The sequence below is a fragment of the Ixodes scapularis genome, unplaced genomic scaffold (genome assembly GCF_016920785.2).
Source record: "Ixodes scapularis isolate PalLabHiFi unplaced genomic scaffold, ASM1692078v2 PGA_scaffold13__105_contigs__length_92229423, whole genome shotgun sequence".
Classification (NCBI taxonomy): Eukaryota; Metazoa; Arthropoda; class Arachnida; order Ixodida; family Ixodidae; genus Ixodes; species Ixodes scapularis.
The window spans coordinates 66,931,189-66,951,209 of record NW_024609839.1 but is presented as its reverse complement, the minus strand read 5'-3'; the positions used below and the strand labels follow the sequence as shown (position 1 = coordinate 66,951,209).

Below are 20,021 nucleotides of genomic sequence, written 5' to 3'. Positions count from 1 at the left end.
ATAAGTAGTACACCTAATATTTGTGAACAGATTCTACGATTGCATTAAAGTGGTTTCAAGGATCAGTCAGCCAACAGATGAAACGTGTGTGTTGACAACAGACTAGTATAAATCCAAAATAATGCTGAAGGGTCTCGGTGGAACTTCTGTCCTGGAAAAGGAAATCCAGTCTATCTACTTACCAGAGGAATTTTAGTTGCACATCTTCAGAGAAATCATCTCTGGTGTGAAGCTCTTGAATGGCACAAAGAACGGCATCTAAATGACCACATCAAACACCAAAACTTGATGTTAACGCAAGTTTAACAAAATGTCAGTACAAGTGTAGTACCAACCCTTGCACCTACAGAAAAACCTATTTTGGACTGAAAGCGCTAAAGTAACTTCTGAACCATCTTAGGAGTTACAGAATGAATCTTCCGTTTCGCGAGTAACTGCAAAGGAAGCCATCGCGGAAGATCCAACCCTTTGTTGTCAGCTGAAGACATTCTTCAAGCGGAACGTAAATTGCATGAAAATGGTCAAACAAGACACGTTTCAGGCTAAAATCGAGCCAATACAAGAGAATGGTTCTGTCAGGGGTCCAAGATGACAAATTTGAGACCGTTCCTGAATAAAGCTGGAGTTTTGCGAGCTGGAAGTCGGTTACAAGAACAAAATCATAGATGGCAGTAATGACACCAATGTAATAAAATTACAGTAATTAAATTACTTTTTATGGTAATTAATAAGTAATAAACTACTTTCTTAGGCTGGAAATATATTAATATAATTAATTACTGCATCAGGCAGTAATTTGAAGAAATTACTCATTACTTTTTTAAATTACTTTTGTCCTAAACAAGGAAGTTCGATTGCGGTTGCGTGTAAAAAAAGAACACTCATTTTGTCTCATGAAATGTGAAAAGGACATCAGAGCAAATAAACGACCGTCATCTGAGGGCAAAGCCTCCTACGAAGAACCCGACAGAAGCACAAAGGCAGGCTGGAAGGGCCAGACAGGCGTAGGAGAAATCTTGCGTCTGAAGACATCACTGAAAGGCCACAGATCACGAACTCCAGGCAAGACAGACTCACGGCGCCACTTCATCACGACGATGCTGTACTTGGTCCATCCCTAAGTTCACAGTGCGGAGGGAGCTACGAGCTCATCAGAGCCAACCAACCATCTTCCTTCGATTACCTGACCCGTCCCTTTTTCTGCGCGTGGGTATGAACGAGAGGGTGGTTACGTGGCGGCAAGATAGACGTGTGGCTGTTCCATCGAGCACGTAGCTTCCACCGCAATGTCAGCCTAGGGATGAGCAGCATACAGGCTACAACGCGAAGGGTCACCAGTGAGGTCAACGTATTTTAAAACATGAGAGAAAACAAGGATCTCATCCCCAGCCTTCTTGCTTTTTCGTCAAGCAATGGCAAACCGTAAGCTTTGACCGCTTTGAATAACAAACGACCCTAATGAAAAGGTACTCCCAATTGCCTTGTGAAGGCCCCAGAAAGTTTAATGCATACCCTCGGCCTTGCGAAGTAGGGGTGCTTTTTGTAATCGGAAAAGACGGGAATCGAGCAAAGCTTGTTCTTCGGTCGCTCGCGCTAGGCCTCGCTGCCGAAGAATAAAAGTACGAGCAGATATCGCCACCCGTTTGCTGGGAAAGCACACATTTTAGGAAGCTCGCACCAGAAGCGCCAAAACGCCTTTGGTTCGTGGACCATCTCGACTCGCAGAAGCGTCGCCCGGACGGGCGACGCTTCTGCTTAGCAAATATCGTCCCCTTGTGTGACAAGGCGCAATAACTTGGGCTCTTCGGGTATTTGGAAACAATACTCTTGAAAGGAATGACTGGGAATGCGTCAACTATAGTGCTCTTGGGAGAATAGAATTAGATTGTGTCCAAGACGGAAGGAAAGCGTTTCACGTGACGACTCTTCTTAAGAACGAGTGGCTATGGCCCGACTTAACATTCTGACACGGACTATAGCTTCTAATCCTGAAAAACGAAAACATACCACCCTTTAACTAAGTGCATTTGCCGTTGAATGAACAGCGAAACCGGTGAGTGGACTGTCTTGAGCCACATCTAAAGAGAAAACTATTGATCATGTTTAACACTTCTGTCCTGTGCGTCAGCAAAACGAGTTTCAGTATGGCTCGCTTTGATGGCCATAAGGCTGTTGCGGTGTAGACAGGAAGACCTTAGTTTTGGTACATATACTGTAAATAAAATACGCACGAATTGCTGCCTCCGAGTATTGAAAAGTAATGTCAAAGTTATTGTAATGTAACGTCATTATCTTCAGTCTGCGGTAATTTATAATGTAATTTAATTACATTTTTGCAGTTTTCAGATAAGTTATTAATAATTTAATTGATTTACTTTTTAAAAAATAAATTTGCCAGCTCTGAACTCGACTCAACGGTGAATAATATGTATCCGAATATCTTGCCCAACGACCACATACCTATCAATTCAGTTGAACTCACTTTGCATCAACGATTACTTCTCGTTGGAGTCGCCAACGCGTTGACACAGCTCTGAGAGCGATTCTGGATTATACGAGGTTGACAACTGGTAAGGAAAGTGCTGCATACCTGCGCAACATGCAAAAGGTTTAGATTAAAAGCAGCGTCCGCACTTTCAGCTCATGGCCTACCAATCGCACCGAAGAAGCCTGTACCTTCGAGGTAGCTGGGATTACTTTTGCAGGGTACACGAAAGTCGAGAAGGCGGGAAGAGCTTACACAACTTTGCTTACCCCCTGTGCTTCAACTCAGTCCATTCCCTTGGAGCGTGTGTCAAGTGTGTCCGCTCGAGAATTAATCATGACATTCCGACGATTTGTTTACCGCTGAGCACTGCGAAGAGTCCTTTATTCGGACAATGCCCAAACATCCAAGGCAGTATGAAGAGATCAATTTACAGTGTTTATTTTTTTTTTTGCCGCCAAAATGAACTACGCCTCGCCGAACTCACATCCTCTGTCCAAATTTAGCGCCAGCGGTCGAAACCAGATACCGAAGTTTCTGATTTAACCGTTATCTGAATCAACAGTTTTAGGTGATATTCTGAAAGTTTAAACGGGAAAATGGCGGCGGACAGAGCTGTGGAATATACATGGAGCTGAATGGCACCATTTACCGAAAACGGCTGAAAACGGGCCCCATGTTACCATATATATCTCTCAGAAAATCACTTTTCTTTTACTTTTGAATTAGGCAACGGTCAGTCCCGAACCTTTTTTTCTTTTAACTGGTTCGGACCGTTAGTGCTTCATTTGTGCAGAAAATGAGCGTTCAACGATGCGTAGTTTTTTTTTCTTTTTTTAAGTAAAAAGAAAAGAAACAAAAAGAATACTATATTTTATAGACATGCTATTGGCCTCAAGATCGACCTAGAGGTGGCGCTACTGTCGCGCTATCATCATCATCAAAGCGGGGATAGAAGCATCGCGCGCGAGACAGTGTAGATTCTTGCGTTTATTTTGTCGCATAGTATCTGCGGGAAAACAATTTAAGTGGAAAATGGTGCGGTATTGTTCGGTGCTTCGGTGAAAATCGAATCGTGGTGCCAGTGTAGGGCCTAAATTTAAATAATTGCTCGTGTGGATGCGTCGTCTGCTCTAGGCAGACGTTGGGAAGCATGGATCACCACGACGGATGCTTGTCCCCGGGTGAAATGCACTATTTATGTTAAATATTTGTTTATTTTAAAATAGATGCATCGGTTTACCAGCGTGGGAATTCAACAAAACAATAAATTCCAACGCGGATAACATAATACGGGTACTGTCGGCTGTGAAATCGCAGGTTCTATGCATTTCTGTTTTGCAGCTTTTAGCTTTTGCGGTAACATAAACATTTCGCATGAACAGGAGTTAGTGCTGTATTGGAAATTACCGCGCTACTGAGTTCCACTGCAGCAAACGTTTCCATTTACTCTGCCATGATGCGGGTAAGTTTCTCGAAGTCGGAACAGTTTTACTACGTTGCGATGAGGAAAGAGTGAATATTCTCGTTATGATCCGCAGACTGTAAGTTGGCAGGGCAACTGAAACAGGTTAAACTGTCATAATATATCTGCCGCGAGTAGAACAGGTGGGTGTAACCGAGCAACGCAATAGCGTGCGTGTTATTAGATGTTTTTCTCGGTAGGGCTTGTTCATTCGCTTAAATTTTCTCGCTGAGGCTTTTCTGGGGCTAAATAATCTTTTATTCGAGCATAGTAGACTCTCTAACTCTAACAAACGAGCCGCAACGCGACAGAGACAGCACTGGCCGCAGCGACACTTTTTTGCTGGTGAGGGCTAGCGGTTCTCGCGAGACTTCCCGATCCCCCTCCGCCCTCACCTAACGCATATCGGGACTGGAGAGTTCATAGATTAACCTTCAGACTATTCAATCAATCAATCAATCAATCAATCAATCAATCAATTTTATTTACATCATCATCAAATAGTGATGTGGGCTGCAGAGGCAAAAAGTCAAAACAGTTTTGACTTGACAAGGCCTCTGCAGCCTTACAATTGGCATACGGTAACAAACAATAGCAACCGGGGAAAACAAGCAGACAGCGACATGGGGGAAAAAAAATAAAACACTTATATACTCTATTTGCTGTTAGAGGAAGGATTTGACCTCTTACACAAAGAACGAAAAGAAACGACAGCATCTAGGGACTGGGTGTATACAGGAAACAAAAATATATAAACCGGATGCATTTACAGCTCAGAAAGACAATTTATTTTTTATTTGTGAAAACAAAGTTCTCGAATTTCATTGAGATGTAGGTTTTCAATGTTTGGCAAATTTTGTTTTGCAACTTTATTTAAGACAAGTGGAAGATTATAGCTTAACATTTGAAACCCGTAGTTCGTGCGATTAAATGGAATTTTCCAGCGCTCCCTTTCCCTAACGTCATAAGGTTTAGAAATGGGAGTTAAATTTGAAATACAAGTCAAAAATGGTTCATTACATCGGAGGGTGGATCTATATCGTGTGAGGAGAGTAAATTCATATGAATCAAGAATAGATGTTAGATAAAGCTCTTTAAATAGAGGAGGAGTGTGTGTGTCAAAAGACACATTTCGTATAATGCGGACAGCCTATTTTTGAAGAATATGTAATTTATTTAGGCTGGACTGGCTTGTAGTGCTCCACACCAAGCTACAGTAATTTAAAATAGGTTCAAAAAGAGCTTTATATATGAGCAATTTTAAACGACAAGGCAGTATATTTTTAAACTGGTACAATTTTCCCAGCACTTTTGAAAGTTTTTTAGCTATATTGATAATATGATCATTCCAAGACAGGTGGTTGTTAAAATAAACTCCAAGCGTTTTCACATTTTGAACGAGTTCAATTTGAGAGAGGCCAAGAACAATATTAAAATTGGAACTAACATTTCTATTCTTAGGTCTGAAAAGGACCGCCTTGCTTTTACTCATATTAATTTCTAACGAGTTTACTACACTCCATTCATATAGCTTCTGTAGTGTGGTGTTAGTTTCATACACCAGTTCCTGTATTTCAGTGCCTGAAAAAAATAAGCTAGTATCATCAGCGTAAATGATGAAAGAGGGGGTTCTACTGATGTTAACAATATCATTTATATACAAGTTAAATAAAAGAGGACCCAAGATGCTACCTTGTGGTACTCCTGATCTGATAGGTTGAACGGTAGAACTTTGACCATTTATTACAACACATTGCCGCCGAAAATTAAGATATGATTTTATAATATCAAGTGTTACACCACGGACTCCATAACATTCGAGTTTTTTTATGAGAGTAATATGATCGATACGATCAAACGCTTTAGAATAATCTATAAAAATACCCAAAATTAATTTTTTTTTTCTTCGAAAGACTTCAAAATTAGCTCCTTCTGTTGTAACAATGCCAATTCCGTTGATCGGCCTTTGCGAAAACCGAACTGAGAGTCTGTAATTATTGGAAATTTTTTACAGAAACTTGTTAATCTATTATGAATGATTTTTTCAAGGCATTTAGAAAACACAGGTAATATTGATATAGGTCTATAATTTGAAAAATCGTTTTTGTTTCCACCTTTAAACAAAACAATAACTTTTGCAATCTGCATTTTTGTAGGAAATACACCACTATACAATGAGGCATTCACAATATGTGTTAAAACTGGTGCCAAGACATCTAATACATACTTAATTGGTTTGATCTGGAAATCATCTATATCAGAGGAGTTACTGTTTTTAAATGATAACATTGTGGAAAATACTTCTTGTTCGTCTGTTGGAAAGAAAAAGGCATTGTGTTGATTTCTAGGTTTCATAAAGGCCATTGATAACGGACTATGTATGCTACTTACAAGATTTATTAGATACGTATTAAAAGCTTCTGCGAGAGCTTTTCCTTGTAATGTTACACCTTCTTTAGTTACTTCTTGTAGAGCTGACTCAAAGGGGCTATGTTTTAACACTTGGTTTAGCTGTTTCCATACAAGATCTGTTCTCTTCATACATGTCTCATTAAATAAATTATGAAAATATGTTTGTTTAGACTGGTGAAGAACCTTATTCACTGTATTTCTGCATTTTTTGAAAAGAGCAAGATCTTCTGGAGTTCTTGTTTTAAGAAACGTACTATACAGTTTATTTTTTTTATTAATCAATTTTAGGCATTTTTTAGTTACCCATGGCTTGCGGTTCTTTTTAGCTTGTTTCAATTGCCTATAAGGAAAAGAGTTTTCATATATCTTCTTAAAAATATCTAAAAATTCATTATACGCTTCATCAACAGATGTAGCGGAAAAAACCGGGTCCCAATTTGTATTTGAAATAGTTTCACGAAATTTTTCTAAAGTGGCGGAATTTATGCTTCGGATCCTAATAGTCCTTCTGTTTTCATTCTCACTCTCAATTTTCTGGTACGTTATATTATTTATCAACATGAATATGGGTAGATGATCACTTAAACTATATTCCAGAACGCCAGCACTAACCGAGCTTACTTCTTGATTAGTCACAAAAAAATCAAGCAATGTGGACGATGAGGATGTGACACGAGTGAGAGAATTTATAAAATTACAAAAGTTATTTGATGTAAGTAGAATAAGCAAGTCGTCTTTGACACGCGATTCTTCGAGTATGTTTATATTTAGGTCTCCACCAAGAAAAAGTTTACATCTCTCCTCATTTGCAAAACAAAAAAGTTCTTCTAAAAATTAAAAAAGATTGAAACATTTCTACCTGGTGGACGATAAGAAACAGAGTAAATGCAGTTTTTTCTTCTAGCACAGAGTATCTCATAGTCGCGAGTCATGATGGTGTAATCCGGAACAACCTCAAGGTCAGAAAAATTACTTTGTAACGAGACACCTCCACCTCGTCCGTAATCTCGATTTAAATAAAAATGATTATATCCAGGTAGTACATAAAAATCACAGTCATCAATATACCATGTTTCCGTTAGCATAATAATATTAAATGAAGTTTGAAAAGAATCAAAAAGCAACATTAGGCTGTCTCCTTTATTCCTCGCAGATTGCACGTTTAGATGAAAAAAACTTAACTTAGTTTTGTGACCCTCACTCAAAATGATGCTTTAATCGTTTTTTTTTTCGCTTTTTTTTTGCAGCTTAATTGGAATCTTTTGCTGGAGAAAGCCAGGAAAAAGTAAAAAAATGCCTGCATTAATATTTTTGACGTCTTTTTTTTCTTTCAGGACACAGCTAGGCTTGCACGGTAAACCGCTTCAGCATGCTTGTGATTGTCATCAGTTGGTGATTATGCTGCTTAAATAATAACTTAAAAATTACTTCGCTTTAAAAGGCTTCCCGTGCTCATATTTCTTTAGGCGTCACAACGTGAGGTTTTAAAGGGGAATGTAATATGCAGTTTATAACATAGTACAAACAAAAGTAGTTTTAACGTCTTTTATGCAATATGACCGGTGAAAAATGAACTAACGTATTTATCAAGTGATTATAGTCTATGAAAGGGTAGCGATCAGTCGGATTAACTTTTTAATCAAACCACAGCTTTAATCAACATTTAATGTTTTATAACAGCCATGGTTTGTGCGAGTTAACAAAACTATGTGGGACCAGCGGTTGTATACAAACCACAACACTAAGATTATGAAAGCATCCGACTTAATAATAATCGCTTTGCTGAATTCCCACGCATGTTAAACGATACAACACAATCTTTGGTAGGAAGAAACAAGAACAAAAACTACAAGCGTTTAATAAGGAGGGCTCAGCTCAGCCTGATGCGGGCTTGCGTCGTCGAGATCTATGCTTGTGAACGTGCGCCCGTAGCAGACGACGCATGCCGATACCCCCGCTTTCGCATGTTTCCGATTTCGGCCGCACGGTGGCGATATAGTTCGATCACGAGGCGAATCCCTGCATTTATACTAAAATAACAAAGATAATTCAACATAAAAATGAAAAAAAAAAAGAAAGTTTGCCACAGCTGTTACAAAAATTGTGCGACTGCGATCTGCAAGCTAGAAGCCAGGCGAGCCCATGGGCCGAGCCTTCCTTGGCATGAGACGGAGAGCGTGCCAAACTTAATATGGCGGCGACCACGGTCGGATGCCACTTTCGCCGACTCACAATCGATAGGCCTCGTAGGGAAACCTTTTTCCAGAAGAGCAGTAATTGGGCCATGGCCGGCTGCTCCGGGAAGTGGCTTCGCGATGCGCGATCCCCGTGGTCCTCGAGATTTAATTCATTCCACCCCGCTCTCTTTGTGGACGGCCATGACCAAGGTCTGGATTGCGTGACCTGGACAGTGAGATGCCAAGGTTGGTTTAACTCTGCCCTCCATGTGCGGGTCGACTCGGCGGATTGCAAAAGCTAGAGTACCGGTGAGCCAGTATAGGAGTTCCGGAGTCGGGCACGTGATCAGAGCCGAGGTTCTGTCGCGGAGAGTGTGAGCTGAAACAGTCCCTCGTGTTTCTTGGGCTGCCTGCCAGTTTTCGAGGGATTTTTGGTCCGAACTATAGGAATCGTATGCAAAGTTGAGGTGAAACGGGTAACCGAACCGTTAGTTCAAAAGCCTTACTGAACCTGCAGAACCAAACCAGAAGAAAATGCAAAGCTACTGAACATGAACCCGAACCGAACCATAATGCTGACTCGTTCGGCTCCCTGCTTTTAAGTTGTAATCGGACTATTTGGCAAAACATGAAAGATATTATAACTTTTGAGGTTCGCAGACATACATTGCCGGATCGGCTGTCAGCTCTTTGTGCTCGCAGGGGTACATCAAGGCGATGCACTTGAGTAAACTACTACTATAATATTAAAAAAAGTGGTCAATTGTTTAAAAATAAATTGAGCATTTTTTTGAGCTGAGAAGACCGTTGCGTTCTCACCGTGGTACGCGATATTTTTGGCGGTTGCACATTTTGTCAATACTTTTACGCCCAAACGGCGGTTGCGGCTGCGGGAAGAAGGAGTGAGGCTCAGGCTGGGAAAAATACTCGCGCAACAGAAAACTCACCCCATGAGACGTTCCAATGTGATACTTTAGGGCTCAGAAAGCCAAGATAGCAGATTGCGCAGTATTGTTTCTTTTCTAGAACGGTGACTGGAACGTTAACCAGGCGCCATGACTTGGGTCCCACGCGGTCTAGCTGTTGGAGCCCAGCCGACCTTAGCATCTCTTCTGGTTAAATGATTTCCATCTCGATTTGCTTTGCATCCTTCGCGATACTATTTTTCTTCCAAGATTAAAACATATATAAATACGTTCAACAAGCATATCAGAACACATAAGGTCATATTTTATCGTATGTTCGTATATCTTGAGAGACCCGTGAGAGCAGCTGTACAGAAGACCGGCCCAGCGAGCGGCCCAGTAAACACACTCGGGTCGTCACTACCCACATCCGCAACCACAAACTCCATTTAAACATCGTCAGCACCTAGCTGCCTTCCAGTCTTTAACAAGAAAGGTCGTTACGGGCTTGAGTTGGGCTAGTCGGTGCATGACAAGGATAGGGCCAGCTTGAACTTGGAAACGTAAAAGCGTGAAAAACAAAGACAGAAGAAAAAGACAGAGATAGAAATACTCCTGGACAACCAACTATGGATTTAATGCTTCTTCCTCTTCTTCTTGAACCTTAACTATCCGCCTCTTCTTTCCTGCTCATCCTGAGAGCGCCATACAATTCAAAGATGAAATAAAATAAATTGAAAGCAAATGACAGCCACATACATTCCACATACAATCCCAGATTGACAAACCTAATTGTCAGATTGAAAAATGTATGTGGCTGTCATTTCATTTCAATTCATTTAATTTTATCCTTGGAATGTATGGCGCTCTCAGGATGAGCAGGAAAGAAGCAGATAGTTAAGGTTCAAGATGAGGAAGAAGCATTAAATCCATAGTTGGTAGTCCAGCAGTATCTCGATCCCTGCCTCTTCCTTCTATCTTTGTTTTTAACATTTTTTCGTCTCCCAAGTTCAAGCTGGCCCTATCCTACTAAAAAAAGTCGAGTTCAACACGCCGTCATCTGCATTTTGTGGAGACTGAAGAAAAGACAGCCGCTTCACTGGTGTCTACGCCCGTTCTACCCGTGCTCGTCCTGAGCGCGCGCTAGCTTGACCCACCTCACGAGCCACCTTTATTGTCGTCCTTTTCAATCCCCACATCATTCCCCCTCTCGGGGGGGGGGGGGGGGGGGGGGCGGAGAGTTTTGTTCATCAGGTGGTTTTCGTTGGTCCCCTCCCCGAGCACACGCCATGATTGTGGAGTTTTTGGCAGGGGGCATAGTGATGCCGTGATTCCAGTCACTGCACAGCCTCCGTCGACGATAGGGTTGCGTTGGGAGCTGTGCCTCGGCAAGCGATGCAAGGGTGGCCAGGACAGACGTGCTTTCCTGGTCACGACTCGTCGGTGGGGGGTGGTTGGTGAGGTCGTGGTGATGGGCGGTGGCCTCCCCAAGAGATGGCTTCTATGTGGCGAAAGATCTCTTGTATGTGAACGTAGCTCGACGGTTTAGGTATTATTTTGCTTGTGAGGCTATAGAGTTTGATGTGGTAGTTAAATTTCATCGTCGCTAAGTCTGATGTTCGCCAGTTCTGGTGGTAAGGGTAGTGTTCGGCGCAGGCGTTCGGGGCAGGCACGGCCAACGATAAGGAGGGCGGCCTCGATGTCGGCAGGTGTAAGGGCCCGTGATTCAGCTCGCACCAGCGCCCGCTGGCGGTCTTCTCGGTCGTGGTGAAGTGCTCCTTGATGATGTTGTTCGCATGAAATGAGTGGGACGCGGCAAAGTTCACAGATGTCGGCATATTCTTCCTCGTCGTAGGCGGCGGGTAGATCTGCAGCACAGCGCTCCGTCAGTGTCCGTCGCCGGAAGGGATGGGGAACGTCTTCTGGTGCAGTCCCTTGTGGCACTTGAGGTTGGTGTTCCCAGGCCATCCGGGACGCGAATGTGACCATTCGACCGGCCTCCATCACGCACCAGGTGGCAGCCTCGGCAGTGCGTGGCGGTTGCTGACGGCGGTTATGTCGCCTGGCGCGGCGTGAGTGGCCCCGTGGGTTGAATTGGGGGCGTAGGGGGGATCGGGAGCGGCTCCGAGAGCGTCGGAAGGAATGGGTGTTGCTGCGTCGAGGTGGCATGCCTGGATAGAGAATAACCATGAGCAACAATCTTTCGTGTGGCAAAAATTGACGGGGGACTGTGTTTCTTAGGACATCCCTAAAGGGTGACATGTCTAGAAACAAACGGCTTCAGATCACAAATGTTAACGGGTCCAGTTAACGACCCGTCTTCGACATGTCGTAACCTATACACCAAATGTGATACCCGTGAAACAACTTCCAAGGGACCTTCCCAACGAGGAGCTAGTGATGCCGCGAATCCCTTTGCTGCATTACTAAGCGGGTGCACGCGCCGGAGAACGCAGTCGCCTATTGAAAATTCTAGGGATCTCCTGCCTTGGTCATATTGGTTCCTCTGATCGAGCTGCGCTAACTCAATATTTTGTCGAGCCACTCGCACAGCGTGCGAGTGGCTCGACAAAATATTGACTAGCTCAGTCGGTAGAGCATGAGACTCTTAATCTCAGGGTCGTGGGTTCGGGCCCCACGTTGGGCGCCAATGTGGAGACTGAAGAAAAGACAGCCGCTTCACTGGTGTCTACGCCCGTTCTACCCGTGCTCGTCCTGAGCGCGCGCTAGCTTGACCCACCTCACGAGCCACCTTTATTGTCGTCCTTTTCAATCCCCACAATTTAAAGCAAGAATAGGTCATCAGAAGTTGTGCTGCGGAAGCGAGGACAGCAAAACAAATAAACGCTTAATTTCGTTTTGTGATCTTGACTTTCTAACTGAAACACTGTTTTTTTTTTAAATTACGTGGTTATGGAGGTGCTTGGAAACTACGAAAGTACAGTACTCACATATGAAGTCAATCAGCCAGCACGCGCAGTGACAATTGTTACCCAGGATATATGAGAAATTCAGCGAGTGGAGTACGACCGCTGGTCTGGGGTCCCTACTGGCTCACGCAGTTCTGATACACGTTACACGACCGCACGCCGGTACGATGCTCATCCAGATCAAAACGGCAAACTGCCCACGCCGCACACCCAAATCACGACTTGCCCGAACGACTGTGTTGAGGAGGAAAGTCAAATTTGGGGGTTTTACGTGCCAAACCAACGACGGGCATCTGGCACGCCCCAGCGGAGGACTGAGGATTACTTTGGACCACCTGGGGATCTTTTGACGTGCAACCGAAAGCTCGGTTACACGGCGCCTTCACCGCAATAAGCCTCCGTCAGATTGCGGGCACCTCGGCCGGGATTCGAACCCGCCACAAGGGGATCCGTAGGCCAACGCTCTCGCCTCGGAGCCACCGAGGCGGCCTGTGTTGAGTTGGAGAAAGAAAGCGAAGGCCAAGAGAGAGAGAGAGAGAGAGAGCAACTTTAATGGGTCTCCTGCAGTAACCCCTATCATCCCACCCTCTCAGGTGGGTTCTTGGGGTGACGTGGCCGGACGTCTTCTTAGCGGGGAGAGCCGCTCGCGGCGGGCTTCAGCGTACTCGGGTTAACCCTTTCTGCTTCCATCCCGTCCGGTCGCTGCTTCTCGAGTGCCGCTAGGATCTGCTGGACGGCCGTGTGTTGGACGTCGTAGTCTTCGGATCTCTTCGCCTCCTCCATGAGGGGCGGGAGAACGTCTGCACTGTTGTCCGCGTTCGCGCATTCGCAGTCTTCCAGGATGTGGGCCAACGTGGCCCTTTCCTTCCCGCACAGTCTGCATAAGTCTGTTACGTATACCTCCGGCCACAGGTGCTTTGCTAACACTGGGGTTATCACGGAGTTAGTCTGTAACTGGCGGAATACCACCGCCTCCTCCCGCGTCAGACGGGGGTGGGGCAGGGCCATCGTTCTTCTGGCTAACCGGTACCACAGGGTTACCTCGTTGTAAGCGTCCATGGTGTCCTTCTCGGGGCGATCCACCACGTCGGCGGCGGCCGTTACCGGGGCGCGGCCGGCGAGTCCACGCGCCACGGAGTTGGCCGTCTCGTTGTGGTTGGTGAGCCCCAGCGAGCCCGCCACTTCCGCGCCCGCGTGGGCGGGAAACCACTTTATCACCGCACTGGTGATGACTCCGTTGACTTCGGCCTTTCGCAGGATGCGCGCTGCCGCACTGCACACTCGCTGTTTCGCAAAGTTGCGCACTGCCGTTCGCGAGTCGCACAACACCGTCTTCGTTCTGGGGTCCGCGATGGCGAGGGCTACCGCCACTTCTTCTGCCTGGCTGGGCACAGTGGTCCGCACGCTGGCCGCCATCCTGATCTCACCCGTTTTGGCTCCGATCACGCTGACGCTGAAGGCGTCGCCGATGTTCTTGTAACTGGCCGCGTCCACGAACACGGCTCCCTCATCGCCGGCGTGTAGCGCGATCAGCGCCTTGGCTCTCGCCTCTCTTCTTTCTTGATGGAATGTGGGAGTCATGTTCCGCGGGATTGGGCTCACGACGATGTGCTTGCCCAGCTCCCGCGGTATCTGCTCCTGCATCCGGTGGTCGTCTTCCTTGGCTCCGATGCCTAGTTGTTTGAGGATAGATCTGCCGGTCCTGGTTCCCGACAGTCTGGTGAGCTGCGCCGTCTGCTGTGCCTCGGCGATCTCTTCCAGGCTATTGTGGAGTCCCAGGGCTTCGAGCTTCTGCGTGCTCGTGCATCCTAGGAGTCCTAATGCTGATTTGTAAGCTTTGCGGATCATCGCGTCGATCTTCTTCCGCTCGCACTGCCGCCAATTATGGAAGGCGGCGACGTAGGTGATATGGCTCATCACGAAGGCTTGAATCAGTCTGACGAGCCTTGCTTCCTTCATCCCGCTTCTTCTATTGGCGACGCGGCGTATGAGACGCAGTGCCGTGCCGGTCTTAGCTTCGAGCTTGGAGACCGTTGCCCCGTTGACTTTGCTGCGTTCGATGATCATGCCCAGCACTCTAATCTTGGCTACCTCGGGGATGATGTGCCCCCCTTGCGTTCGTATGCGGATTTTATCGCAGTCTCGGATAGTTTGCTTCTTGCGGCTCGCTCCCCTGGGTGAAATCACCATCAGCTCCGACTTTGCGGGGGAACACACCAGCCCCGATCCCTTCAGTTGGTCCTCTATCGTTTTTACAGCTTCTTGTAGTGTATTCTCTATGTGGCCGTCGCTGCCGCCGGTGACCCACAGCGTCACATCGTCGGCATAAACCGTGTGGCGTACCCCATCGACGCTCCGCAGCCGGTTGGCGACTTCGATCATGACCAAGTTGAAGAGCAGCGGAGAGATTACCGCGCCTTGTGGTGTCCCCTCGCTGCCGAGCGTTTTCTCTGGTAGTTGGAGATCCCCGGCGCAGATGTGAGTCGTGCGGTCGGTCAGGAAATCCCGAATGTAATTGTAAGATCTCTGTCCCATGTTCAGGTGCGACACTTGGGCGAGGATCGCAGAGTGCCGGACTTTGTCGAAGGCGCTCTGCAGGTCCAGGCCCAGTATTGCCCTGTTGTCGCTGGTGTGAGTTTCGTAGTCTACTATCTCCTTCTTGAGTTGGAGCATGGCGTCTTGCGTTCCAAGCTTGCTTCGAAAGCCGACGAGAGAATCCGGGTAGAGCTCTGCCTCTTCGAGGTACTGTTGCCATCTGGTCATTAAGATGTGCTCTAGCAGTTTACCCACGCACGATGTTAAGGATATTGGGCGTAGATTCTCGATGTCGGGCGACTTGCCTGGTTTCGGAATGAGGATGGTTTTGGCTTCCTTCCACTGGCGTGGTAGCTTGCCGGCCCTCCAGCATTTATTGAAGTACGCCGTCAGTGCCGTCACGGCCGCGTCGTTCAAGTTTCTGAGCGCTTTGTTGCTGACGCGGTCCGGGCCCGACGCCGAACGCCTGTTCAGGTCTTGCATCGCATTTCGGACCTCCCATTCCTCGATGTCTTGGTCAACCTCGATGTTCTCTGCCCCCTGGTATTCTGGGTGCTTTTCCTTTGGGGAAACCGGGAGGTATTTGGCGTCGAGTCTCCTCTTCACCTCCGCTTCCCCGTGCTCCGCTACCGCCTTGTGTATAATTCTGCTGAGCTTGTACTGTTGTTCTCCCTTGGTCTGGGTGTCGTCGAGGAGGTGCCGGAGCAGTCGCCACGTCTTGCCCAGATGGAGTTGGCCGTCCGCCTCTCTGCACGTTTGCTCCCACTGCTGCCGGCCGAGCTCCTTGCTGTGTTTCTCTATTTCCCTGTTGATTTCCGCGATCTTTTTGCGGAGCCTTCTGTTTGTTCGTTGTTGGTTCCACCTTCTCTTGAGGGCAGTCTTCGCCTCGATGAGGTGGGCCAATCTGCTGTCCATTTCGTGTATGTCTTCGTCCGTTTCTATCTCTGTCGTCACCTCCTCGGTCGTTTCTACTATCGCCTTCGACCACGCTTCTATATCTTCAATGTTACCATGCTGGCTTGGGAGCTGACGCCGAAACTCCTCCCAGTTCGTGTATCTGTGTGTTCGTTTCTCTTGGCTTGCACCGTTCCCCAGCGGGACCCGGATCTCTATGACCATGTGGTCGCTGCCGAAGTCGTGTTTGGTGTTTTTCCACGTTGCGGTGTCGTTCCCATTTATTTCGACGAACGTCAGGTCCGGGGTGGTGTCCCTGGCGACCGAAGTACCCGTTCTTGTGGGGGTCTCCGGGTTCGTGATTAGCGTTAGCCCCGCGTCCGTGGCGTCTTGCAATAGGTCTCTCCCCTTTTCGGTTGTCTTATCGTATCCCCAGTCGTAGTGTGGTGCGTTAAAGTCACCCCCTATTACGATCGTGCCTTTCTTCGTCGCACGCAGTGCCCTTTGCATGAGCGTGCGGAACTTTTGCTTTCTATGTCTGGGGCTGCTGTACACGTTGACCGCGAGCACGCTGGTTTTCCTCTTCTTCTTCCCAACGATCATCTCCACCGCGCTGCTATCGGTCCAGCCGCCGGTGGTCAGCTCGTGCTCGAGGAATACGATGCCCTTGCGGACGAATGTGCACACCCCGCCTGTTGGTTTGCGTATTCCAAACTTTTTCTTGTTTTTGTTTAGGGGCTTGGCCGCCTTGGCGTGTGCTCTGTATCCTTGAAGTTGGGGTGTGTCAGTGCATAGTGTTTCCTGAATCATAATGACGTCCGGTTTCCTCTCCATTCCCTGTAGGTGCCGTGTTAGCGTTGCCCTCTTATTGTGATAGCCGTTACAATTCCACTGCCAAATCAGGAGGTCCCTGACCGGCTGCTGGTCTGTTACTGCCCTTTTGTCTGGCTTGGCGTTCGATTTCGCTGTTGGGTTCATAATTGCTGTATTTGGGTGGTGATCTGGGTTTGGGCGTTCTGCACGAATGTCTGCATCTTGGCTTCCATACTCTGCAGGAACGTTTGCATCTGCGTTTGTAGTTGTAGCATTCCGCTTTGTATTTCTCCCAGCGTCATCTCTACCTTGTTGAATTTTTCCTTCATCGAATGTGCAATTTGTTCCCGCTCTTTGTCCATGCGGTCGAGCCTGGCCATGAGCTTTCTCTCTTTGGTATTCTCGATAATCCTCTTTTTGTTGCTGGGCTCCTTTGGCTGTTCCTCGTCGCTTTCGATGCTGCTTTTGGTAGCCTCCTCTTCGGCGATGGCTGGTTCCTCCTTCCTCTTAGGTGGCTTTGCTGGGGTTTTCTTCTTCGAGGATGGGCGGGGTATCTGCTCCACCTCTTGCTCCTGTTGCGGGGTCGGCAGTGACAGTGGCGCTTGACTCGCCCTTATTGCTTCTAGTAGTTTGTCGATCCTTGCGTCCATCTTCTCTTCCATCTTCTGTAGTAGCCTTTCGTTGTTTTCGCTAATCATGTCGTATATTTCTCGCCTTGTCACGGGCGGTTCTCCGGTGTTATGGTGTTGGCATGGTGGCTGCTGCTTGCTGCGGGGCGTTTCTTTCGACTTGCTTCCCTTAACTGCAGCCAACCACTTAAGCTTCCCGTCTTCCTGCTGCGACGGCGGCAGGTGTTTTTGCTGGCTCTTGTGTCTTTCGCGGCTGCCGGTGCGCTGTTGGCTTTCGCTGCACTCGTTTTTCTCCCTGCTCGGCAGCTGTGGAAAGTCCGATGACGTCATTGGTGGTCTTGTCTTCTGGAGCTGTTGCTGTTCGCGTTCCTCTCGGCGCTCCCATTGTCTTTTCGTGACGACGAAGGGGACCTTGAACTTGTTCTTGCAAATTCTATCTGCCGTCGGATGCGCTCCTCCACATAGCTTGCAACTTGGCTTGCATGCCTTCTCGTGGTCCGCGTCGGGGTTGGCCTCCCCGCACGCGAAGCATACTCTGGTCTCCGGGGTTGGACATACGTCGATGCGGTGTCCGACTTTTCCGCAACATCTACACACTTCATGATGTTTCCTGTAAAGCCCGCACTTGAGCAGTGCCGCTCGGTATATTACGTACCGGGGCACTCTCTGTCCTTCAAAGAGGACGATGACCGCTGTAGAATTTCCAATCCTGTGCGCCTCTAGCGCCGTTGGGTTATACTTTGTCACGACCGCCTCATTTATGTCTTCGGGCGAGTCGTCAATTGCGATACCTCTGATGATTCCCTTCGCCGTCCCTTCGGGCGCGGTTCGGTAGGCGGAAACCTCAAATTCCATGTTGCCGAATTCGACGGTCCTGATCTTAGTGTAAATTTGGGCTCTCTGCTCGCTCGGCGTGCTCACGACTAAGATGTTCTGCGCCGCATTGATGCACACCATGTCTTCGCCCTGGTATTCTTTCGCTGTCCCCGCGGCCGCCATAATGGCGTCCGTGACGACCGGCGTCTCGATTCGAGCTACGTTCAGGCCGCCCCTGGGCCTAATCACGATCTTATGGTCGTCTCTGGGGATAGCCGCCGGCATACGGGCTGCTTTCTTGATATTCTCGGTAACTCGCTTGACAAAGTTAACTCTCTCCTTGGGTCTCGACTGCCGTTCCGCGGTTAAAGATGGTCTCTCACCTTGTAGCTCCTTGGCCTTGCGCATTCTTCTACTCGTCGTGGTCCATCCGCTCGACTCGCCGGGTGTCGCGTCGCGGCCTCCTACTTGAACGTACATCTTCCCTTCATCGTTGCCGACTATCGTTGCCTGCAGGCCTTTGGTTGCCGGGCTGTCGCACACCTCCATCGTCGGTGGCGACGCCATCTTATTCGTACTCGTCGGGTAGGCCAAGAGAAAAACAATTAGAAAAAAACAAAAAAGGACAAAAATTACAAGGGGCGACTTGCTGTTCCCAGAAAATGAACACAAACACACAAAAAAAAAATTCATTCAAGCAGCGTCCAGTGCACTGGGCGACAGGCGAACGGCGCCGTAGTGTCGAGCTCGTCGCGGCTTCGCCCCTTGGCGCCTCTAGAGTCACTAAATAAAGCTACGCCTTCAGAGTACCGAAACTTCCTAAATACTCGTCTGAAGCACGTCAGGAGCCTCCACCTTGGGTCCGCGCGCAGATGGAGGAGTGACTGTAGCTGAGCCAAGCCGAGCTGTAGCCGTCGACTGCTACAGCTGCCGCGGTCGCAACTGGCAGCGAATCAAAGTCGTGGTCTTTGTATCTCGACGTAACGCGGAAAACGCGCGTGCTGAGCGGCGGACTTCAGCGTGCGAGGGCAGTAAACAGCAAACAGCAGCATGCAGAGGATCGCTGGACCCAAGATGGTGGCGTTGAAAACGCGATGATGAAAGCGACTCACGTGACTGCCGCTGTCCAATGATGTCGCAGCGAACCAGAATATTGTTGAATAGAGAGACTGTATTGTCGGCAAAATGCCAAAGAAAAGGAATGCGGTACTCTGAAAGCGTGGCTTACCGCCGGATTCAGAAACCTCACTCAAACTCAACGAGGTAGAGGGGCTTAGAGCGATAAACCGGGGTTCCGGTCTGCACTCGAAACTGACCGCCATAAGGCGGCTGCCATTGTACGCAAATTTGACCACTCGTCACATGACCAAACCAAATACGTGACGTCACAAGAAAGATGGCAGCGCCCATGCAGCGGCTGGCCCCAGCTGGGCCGGAGCTTGTCCGATGCTTTGTTGGTTGTCGTTCGTCTCGGCGAGTTGATTTCAGACGCGAAAGCCATCATAGGAGGCCGGTAAAAAGTGACTTCAGAGTTCAGCGTGGTGTCTGACGTAGGTATAACGTGAAAATACGGACGAACGGTGTGCATTTCGCTGGTGACCGACGGAGATATTGCCACGGAAAAGACAATCTGCCCTACGTTGCTCGGAACTCGGATTGATTTGGATACCACTAAGATCAAATTTAAGGCGACGTTTCTGTTCTCTCATTGACCATCGCAATCTTCGGGGTCTGCAGTGACGCGTGTGCAACATATTTGGATACACAGTTTAGCGACGGAAATTGCGTGAGTCGTGCTTGGCAGTGGGCAATCGTGGTGCCGCTTCGTCCTAATGACCGAAGGCTCGCTTTGGTTGTGCGGCGCACCAGAGAGCTGCCTTGAAGCTGGTAGTTCCCGTGCCGTGCTAAATGATGCTGTGCTGCTTCCCAAATTGTTCCGGCGTAGACGTGCACTTTCACG

General features: G+C 47.7%; 1 protein-coding gene and 1 non-coding gene across 2 annotated transcripts; both read left to right on the top strand.

The window, feature by feature from the left end:
• Positions 1–12,007: 12,007 nt before the first annotated feature.
• On the top strand, positions 12,008–12,091 carry Trnak-cuu. The gene has a single exon. It is a non-coding gene; the product is annotated as a tRNA-Lys (tRNA).
• Positions 12,092–17,312: 5,221 nt separating this feature from the next.
• Positions 17,313–18,097, top strand: LOC120842655. Its single transcript, XM_040213808.1, has one exon. The coding sequence runs from the start codon at positions 17,313–17,315 to the stop codon at positions 17,847–17,849; it is 537 nt and encodes a 178-aa protein (XP_040069742.1). The 3' UTR covers positions 17,850–18,097.
• Positions 18,098–20,021: the final 1,924 nt, after the last annotated feature.

Excerpts from the sequence above, each read along its gene's own strand:
- LOC120842655 (XM_040213808.1), top strand. The coding sequence starts at position 17,313 with ATGTCGTATATTTCTCGCCTTGTCACGGGCGGTTCTCCGGTGTTATGG.